At 38.0% G+C, this 8,656-nt stretch overlaps 1 protein-coding gene across 2 annotated transcripts; it reads left to right on the top strand.

Annotated features, from left to right (window-relative positions):
* Positions 1–676: 676 nt before the first annotated feature.
* On the top strand, positions 677–7,896 carry LOC122001403 (probable methyltransferase PMT26). Of its 2 annotated transcripts, none has more exons than XM_042556121.1 (9): positions 677–830; positions 1,346–2,211; positions 2,304–2,453; positions 3,487–3,757; positions 3,827–3,937; positions 6,311–6,485; positions 6,582–6,854; positions 6,924–7,118; positions 7,482–7,896. In XM_042556121.1, the coding sequence occupies exons 2-9, from the start codon at positions 1,354–1,356 to the stop codon at positions 7,702–7,704; spliced, it is 2,256 nt and encodes a 751-aa protein (XP_042412055.1). In that variant the 5' UTR covers positions 677–830; positions 1,346–1,353; the 3' UTR covers positions 7,705–7,896. The 2 variants fall into 2 exon arrangements, with proteins under 2 accessions (XP_042412055.1, XP_042412054.1); XM_042556120.1 differs by having other exon boundaries at positions 1,325–2,211.
* The last annotated feature ends 760 nt before the right edge of the window (positions 7,897–8,656 follow it).

The following is an 8,656-nucleotide window of genomic DNA, read 5'->3' as shown; positions in this document are numbered from 1 at the left end:
TAATCATTTCCTATATCAATAATTTTTATATATTAGTAATATTTCAACAAAATTTTTAAATAATAAAATATTAATAAAAATATATTCGTTACTGTGTGAAATTAATAAGAATATTCCGGAGACCATCAAAAGACGAGAAGCATTCAGTGGCGTTCTCACGGACCGGTGTCGGCCCTACACAACTCATTTAGCCGGAGTGGCTTCGCCACCGCTCACCGACACTATCTTCTTTCCTGTTTCACCCTCCATATTTGACCAATACTACAACAAGACCTTAACATCGATCTCTTTGGAAGCAGCATCGTAGTTAATTCGACATCAGGGTAATTTAGTAATTATCAATCCTGGTTCAATTTGCAGTTACGGTTCCACTAGCCCCCAATTTGTTTTAGACCTTCGGATAGAGTTTGGCTTATGCGAGACCAACGAAAACGACAAATTATTCTGGTCGAAACCTCGCTTGTTTTCAAATTACAACGGTGCGACGAAGAACACATGCCGATTGGGCCTCTCGGACATAGTTTCGAGCCTTCCATGTTATTGGTGGGTCTACAGTCTAAGGTGGTCCCGTCCAAACTATTGAATCACAACGAAGGTACATTCCTGAATTATCGGATAATGGTGCATCGCCTCGGCTGATTTCTCCCCGCGTATGGTATACCCTCACTTCCTCGCTTTATCGAGTGGGTGTATATATTTACCATCTCCAGGGTGAGAGGGAGAGAGCGAGAGAGATCGAGATCTCGAGGCTCTCTTCGTGGCCGCATTGTCTCTCGCGTCGCTTCCAGCCTTGTCCGCTTAGTAGTTTGGGCTACGTAGGAGGGAGAGAGGTACACGTTCGTAACTTTTTTGCTTCCTCAATTTTAGCATTCTACATCTTTGGGTGGATTTAGGTTTAAACCTGAGTGAGCGTTGTAGATTTGTTTTCTCGTTTTTTTTAGCTCTAAGGAGCTTCCTCTTTTGTTGCTCTTTCTTGTTTAATGGTGTGGGATTTTTGAGTTTAATAACTCGCTGTGGATCTGCTGACAACTGCTGTTTTCTAAGTATAAGATCGAGGCGTATTTTGTCGAGAAATTTAGAACTGGGGTCTGGGAATACAGGGAGCCTTTGCTACTCGTTTTTCCTTCGATGTTTGTAAGAATTCATGGTTTCTTCTTCGTTGCATGTGAGTTGATAGAAGAATGATATGGATCTATTCGATTATACCCTTCTTCCACTGTGTTTAGCTGATTTTATAATTTTTCGAAATGGTTATCGTTTAGTTTTTGATGCATGTTTGTCTAACTGGTGAAGTGTGAAAACTCATTTACTATTGATGCAATAGGTCGTAGTTACTTTGTTACAGCTATCAACATGGCTTCTGGGAAATATTCGCGTTCGGATTCTAGGACATCATCATCATTCTGTTCGGCCACAACTATTACTGTGTTGATTGCCGTCTGTTTAGTTGGGGTGTGGATGATTGCATCCTCAACTAAATCCAGAGAAGAGGTTCTATCACTTGACACTGAATCTGACACAAGTGATGAAACTTCTCCGGCTAGCTTTAAATACACTTCAAGTGCTAGGACTGAACACTCAGTAAATGAAGATCCTACAAAGGGGTATAATAATGAGAATAATCCTAATTCTTCAGACGGTAGTGATGGAGAAGACAATAAGGATAGTGGAACAACTGAGGAAAACAAAGATGCAGAAAAGGTTGATGGCACAAGTGATGAGACTGGTGGGCAAGAAAATGATGGGGTCGAGAACAATGATGAAAGCAATGAAAACAAAATTGGTTCTCAAACAAATGAAATAGAGGAAGAAGTGGATCAATCCTCTAAAGAAGGCAATGAAGAAAATCAGCTCAAGGACAAGGGTGAGAATGAGATTTTTCCATTAGGGACTCAGTCAGAGCTTTTGAATGAGACTAATAGTGAGAACGGAGCATGGTCTACTCAAGCTGTGGAATCAAAGAATGAGAAGGATGTCCAAGCTTCATCTTCCAAGGGCCAAAATGTAGAACTCAGCTGGAAACTGTGTGATGTAAAGGCTGGAACAGATTATATCCCATGTCTTGACAATGAAGCAGCTATTGGGAAGCTTCGAAGCACTAAACATTATGAGCACAGAGAGCGACACTGTCCTGATAATGCACCGACTTGCCTTGTTCCTCTTCCTGATGGATACAAGCCACCAATTAAGTGGCCTATGAGCAGGGAGAAGGTACTAACTTACCAATAATGCTCTTCAATTTCCGTTGGGTTCTTCATCTTGTATGGTCTAATAAACATTCTCTCTTCTCTGAAAAACCACAGATATGGTACAACAATGTTCCCCGGACCAAGCTTGCAACAGTTAAAGGACATCAGAATTGGGTGAAAGTCTCAGGAGAGTATCTCACATTTCCTGGGGGTGGAACTCAGTTTAAGCACGGTGCACTTCACTACATTGATTTCATCCAAGAGGTATACCACGGATTTTTTACATGAATTGTAGCCTTGTTTTCTACCTAATTATTTATTAGTGTACCATGAGGTTTCATTCAAATTCAATGCATGCTCTTGGATTTTTTCCCCAATCTTTTGTATCTTCCTCTTGAAATCCATATCATGCACCATATTATTTTTATGCTTCTGAATTTTGGCGAGTAAACCTCTCATTTGTTGGTAATCAGTCTTTGGCCTATTTGTAAGAAGATAACTAGGGGTGTAATCGAGTCGAGCCGAACATTTGAATGTTTGAGTTTGGCTCGTTTATAATCGAGCCGAGCTTGAGCTTTATTTAACGAATATATTCATCGCTCACGAGCTTATTCGAGCTTTTATCGAGTTTAAATGAGTTTAATAAATATAAATTATAAATTTAAATATTAATTAAAAACTAAATTATATATTTAGAGAAAATTATAATATTCTTATTAAAATTTATAATTTTATTCTAATAAATAAATTTAATATATTTGTCTATATGTTTCATAAATAGAGTGTAAAATCTATAAATTCAATATCAAAACTATTATTTTTTTATTTAAAAGTTGATTCATAAGCTCAACGAATATGTTCACGAGTTAACGAGTCGAATATTATGAAGTTTGAGCTTAGTTTGTTTATCTTAACGAGCCTCATTAAATGAGCTCAAATGAGCTTTTTATTGAATTGAGCTTTGAATATCTTATGAGCGGCTTAGTTCATTTACACACCTAAAGATAACAACAAGAAGGTGTGTCTCTATAGTAAGTGTTAGCTACATGTATCTTTTCTTTTCTTCCACTGAAAATCTACAGAAGATAACATATTTGTAAATTATTGCGACTTGTTTGATCCTATACAAAGAAAATATTCAAGGAAATTAATAGGCATATATATTTCTCATCTTAAATAATTGGGCCATGGGTTGCTAGTTTCTCATGGCTGGAATTTTGATGGTTCTCCTATTGAGTTGAATATACACGTTATCAAGTCACTAAATTCATTCTTTTCTTTCCTCTTAAAAGTGCAGTCATGGCCTGATATTGCATGGGGGAAACGAACTCGTGTCATCTTAGATGTTGGATGTGGAGTAGCTAGCTTTGGTGGCTACAACTTTGATAGAGATGTCTTGACCATGTCACTTGCACCCAAAGATGAACACGAAGCCCAAGTGCAGTTTGCTCTTGAGAGAGGAATTCCAGCTATATCAGCAGTCATGGGAACTCAAAGACTTCCATTTCCAAGCAAAGTTTTTGATGTTGTACATTGTGCCCGTTGTAGAGTACCATGGCACATAGAAGGTAGTAACTCTTGTGCATGCAATTCTATTTTCTTAATAACCAGCTTTTGATCTAACATAAAAATTATAGGTGGCAAACTTTTGTTGGAATTGAATCGGTTGCTGCGACCTGGTGGTTATTTTGTCTGGTCTGCAACTCCTGTTTACCAAAATCTTCCAGAAGATGTTGAAATTTGGAAAGGTATGAGTTATTTTTTTAGTTACTCTTTTACATCTACCTTCTGTTTTTTTTTTTTTTAAAAAAAAAAAGGATTTGGAGTGAACCTATCTTTCATCCTATATTAGTCTTTGAAACAACTGTTCATAAAGGGTACAAAATCCTGTGTCCAACATTGAGCCAAGTCTCTGCAAAATAAACAAGTGCTAGAACAAAACGTCATGGACGAGATAGGTGCTCTCATTCATCTAAAGCATTGAATGTCTTGCATTGTAAGATTTGAAAACCTAGAGAATAACAAATCATAAGGTGTCTCACTTATATAGGATTTATCAAAATCATATCTAACTTTGCATGACTGAGTACTCCCTGGCACTGGGCTAGGTGAGCCATCGAACATGCATGAGTATCCCACATAGCCTGATCTGTCAGCTAGTTTTGAAGCAAGTCTGCTTCTGCTCAACTCCCTGAGCAATTCAGTCTCTCATCCAGGAATAATGTATAATTGGAATCATCCTATACAAAGCAAGGTTTGTCACGTAAATCCCCTAGGTAATCAAGCTTTGCAAGGAGTTGACCCTCTCAGCATTTGTAAGAGGCTAGTAAATTGAAGGAAAAGGAATACAATTTTAGTCCAAGAATCTTTAAGAAGAATTGAGACAGACAAGAACTCATAGTGTTGCTCTAGTAGCTCCCATCTGCTAGAGAACCAAAGGGTTAGACCTCTAGACTGCCATTGAGATTAACGAGAAGCCCATGAGTCCATGGATAAAGATGTCTCATCTAGAACATCACAGTTAACTTCAGCTGTGAGTTTCATTACCTGTTGCTGCTTAGAAAGTCTATTGAGTTGTCTCAAGTTCCAATAAAGAAGACTAAGTTTGATCTCCATTGAAGATGGAGACCTATAGAGATAATTGCGGCTAGAAAAAGTACTGAATCAGGTGTGCAATGCCAATTCGGCCAACATAGCATCAACAGCAGCACCCTTCCCATTCAAGATGAATCTGGCCCCCTCATGAACATCCACAATATCCACACCATGGTACCTTTTGCCCTAGTAGAATGCATAGCCAATCTATCAGAAGATCCTCCAGTAAAAGTGAGCGAAGAGAAGCACGCCTCTTGTATATGACAACCCTGTCCAACCATCTGACTTACATTTTCAGAAGCTAGGAGAAGAACGCTGTACCAAAGTGCTTCTAAGGTCCATCCAATGACCTCATTTGATTAACTGATCATGGACTGTAGCAAGTTGTCGGCAGACTGATCGGAGTCTGCTAGATGATGTCCTGAGTGCACAAGCTAAATTGATGGTTCCCTCTCCAAACACCTGTAATAAATGACTTGATTAACACAATCCCCTGTCTGTCCTCTTGTTGAGGCATTTCAGGTATCTTGTCCACGCAGATGATCTGAATAAAGATGGGCTATACTCTTTCCTACCCACACTAGCTCCTAACACCTGTGCATAATTGCGCCTCAATCCATCACGGAAAGGAATAGTGCCTACTAGCCTGAACATCCAAACCTTCCTGTCTTAGGCAACCTCGAACAACATGACCCATCTGCAGAGACTGCCCTTCTTGAGCATGGGAAACCTTTAAAAGCAGATCAACGACCTCCATCACTGGAGATGAATCCAAAGGTCCCAGACTGGCCTGAAACACAATTTGTGACAAAGTGTGCTCTGGCCATAGGTTTGAAAGTATTGAAATAATCTCAGTCCCCAGAAAGGTTTTCTACGTGAAGTTGCTCATGAAGATCTTACCTTCCTCCAAGCCATCTCTTGTAGTATTCACTTTCTCCACGAGGATTGCCACAGTTACCTTTACTCGCCATCAACCCAAATAATTTATTCATCTACCTTCTGATTGATTTGTAACTACAGGAATTTCAGAGATATAATAAAATTATTTGATTATGTGAAAATGCTTTCTTCCTTTGAAGAAAAGGTGGAAAGGTTAGAACATATTGTTAATGATTGCTTAATTTTCTTTCCCTGACCAGGATGGAAATATTGTCCCTCATGAACGGTATGGAACTATGCATAGCATGATTAGAATAATTGAACAATAGGAGCATATTCTTCAACCTGAAGAAAGGTTGCAGAAAGAGTTATCATCAATTTGACCTTTGTGAAATAGATTTTCAAATCTGAACTCCTGCAGGAATTATAGATTTGTTTATGTGGTTTGACAATTGAACATGCCACAAGCTTGAATTGATAATGTAAAAGGTAAACTTAACCATCAAGTTTAATATATGTTAAAGAAAATTGCGGGTTTACTAGTCTTCCAGCTGGGTATTTCATTCTTGTCAATATTGTATCTGTTTACTGGGCCTTGTAGCTATTGACAATTGTAATTCATCTTCGTTACGTAAATCAAATTCCAGCTATGTCTTCCCTGACAAAATCAATGTGCTGGCAAATGGTGACAAGGAGAAATGACACGGTAAACCAAGTGGGTTTAGCTATTTTCAGAAAGCCTTCTGATAATAAATGTTATGAGAAGAGAGCAAAAGACAACCCTCCTATTTGCCAAGAGACTGATAATCCAGATGCTGCCTGGTATGCTTGTTGGTTCCAAAACTGGATCAAATGGATTTTGCATTTGTGTTATGTTAAAACATATCAAATTCAGTCATCTCTTTTGTAAACACACAGGTATGTTCCTCTACAAGCATGCATTCACAAATTGCCAGTGAATCCCAGTAGCCGCGGCACAACATGGCCAGAACATTGGCCACAGAGGCTAGAAAAGACACCGTATTGGCTAGATAGCTCTCAGCTTGGCGTTTATGGTAAACCTGCACCTGAAGACTATGAAACTGACTATGACCGTTGGAAACATGTTGTAACTAAATCTTATTCCAATGGAATGGGAATCGACTGGTCTACCATCAGAAATGTTATGGATATGAGATCTGTATATGGCGGGTAAGCAAATTTTACATTCCTATTTCTTCAATGCATTGAAAAGTCTGTTTTATACCTTGTTGCTTTCAGTTTTGCTGCAGCTTTGAGGGACATGAATGTTTGGGTCATGAATGTTGTTCCAATTGATTTGCCGGATACACTCCCCATTATCTACGAGCGAGGGCTGTTTGGGATGTATCATGATTGGTGTGAGTCATTTAGCACCTATCCAAGAACATATGATCTCCTTCATGCAGATCATCTATTCTCGAAACTTAAGAAAAGGTTAGTCCATGAGACACCCTTCCTGTTTCAATCAGAACATTATTAGTCGATATCAAGCATTGAATAATGGCAAAGAGTGGAGAAACCCCTATGATTCAAAACGTATCTGAAACCTCAAGTTGAACTCCCTTTTATGGTTTTTGAATTCGTCTTTGAATTGTTAAATATCTTTCAAATGTTTAAGTTAACAGTTTGATTACTAATTGTGTTTACTCAAAACCTCAAAGTTGAACTGAAGCATTTTTCATGTTTTGAGTAAGTCATCAACTTTTGAAAGGTGTGAAAGTTCTGTCGGGTTTTAGGTTGTATATCATTCAATAAATGTGTAAGTTGATGGTTTATACTAATTGTGTTGCTTTGAAGGTGTTCATTGTTGTCGATAATAACGGAGGTGGACCGGATATTGCGACCCAAAGGGAAATTAATTGTACGTGACAAAGCTGATACAATTGATCAGATAGGGAGTATGGTCAAGTCTCTCAAGTGGGACATCATCCTATCTTATTCAAAGGATAAGGAAGGACTGCTATGTGTTCAGAAGTCGCTGTGGCGTCCGAAAGAGGTTGAAACAAGCATGTCATTGTAATTTTGTCAGTCTTGCTTCAGAATCTACTCTTTTATCATTTCTCCTCTAATTATTACAAATTGCAATATTTCTATTTTTTTTCTCAATCTAGCAGAGATTTATTGTATCCACTCTTATCCAAGATATTAACTTCAGATACTCTTAAAGAATCGAACTAGGCACCTGAAATCAAATAAAATGGTTTTCGTGCAATGGCTATGGATCTCAGGCTCAAGTTGCACTCGGTTTGTCACATTTATTTGTTTGAACGTTAACAAGCAAAAGGAGAGCTACTCCGGCCCCATACTAAGAGAGAGTTCCAGAGATAAAATATAATAAAAAATGTTGAGAGATGTGATAAATTAATCTCGTTTTCTTCTCGCGGACGGTGTAGGGGACAAAGAGCTGTCTTTTCCATTCAATTATCAAGCATGATAAATTTACTCTTTTTTTTTAATCAAAAAAGAGTTATATTAATTGTCAATTACAGAAATCATTTCCCCCCCTAAAAAATGACACCATGTTGTCTCTTGTCATCCAAGATGATTATTCTCTCACAACTTCTCCAACGATGAACTGGAAAGTCGTCATCTTTTCCCGACCATAGAACTGTTGCCTTCACCTCTTTACTCTTCCCCATCCATGCTAGTCCTACAGTCAACAAGCCAAACACCGTCGCTCCTGTTCGACCTCTTTACACTCGGCAATTTCTTTGACTGACCTTTTATAAAACTGGATAAAATTTTGTTTCAAGACAGGTTTAAAGAATATAATATAACTAGTTTCTTTCTAAATAGATAAGACATGATAATAACCTATTTGTCTTCTTATCAGTCTTCTTAGTCAACAATATAGAAAAATGTTAAACTAATTTCCCAACTTTGGTTTCTCCTCTCCGAACCTATTTTTCTTGCTCACTAAATTTGCTTCAAGGAATATTTTTGATAAAGAATACAATAGCTATTTTCAATTA

The sequence above is a fragment of the Zingiber officinale genome, chromosome 7A (genome assembly GCF_018446385.1).
Source record: "Zingiber officinale cultivar Zhangliang chromosome 7A, Zo_v1.1, whole genome shotgun sequence".
Lineage (NCBI taxonomy): Eukaryota > Viridiplantae > Streptophyta > Magnoliopsida > Zingiberales > Zingiberaceae > Zingiber > Zingiber officinale.
The sequence above is the reverse complement of the archived record's forward strand: the minus strand, read 5'-3'. Positions and strand labels throughout refer to the sequence as shown.

Bases quoted from the DNA above. Each gene is read 5' to 3' on its own strand.
- LOC122001403 (XM_042556121.1), top strand. From the start codon at position 1,354: ATGGCTTCTGGGAAATATTCGCGTTCGGATTCTAGGACATCATCATCA. The intron at 2,212-2,303 runs GTACTAACTTAC...GAAAAACCACAG, and splicing joins GGCCTATGAGCAGGGAGAAG to ATATGGTACAACAATGTTCC. The intron at 7,119-7,481 runs GTTAGTCCATGA...GTTGCTTTGAAG, and splicing joins TTCTCGAAACTTAAGAAAAG to GTGTTCATTGTTGTCGATAA.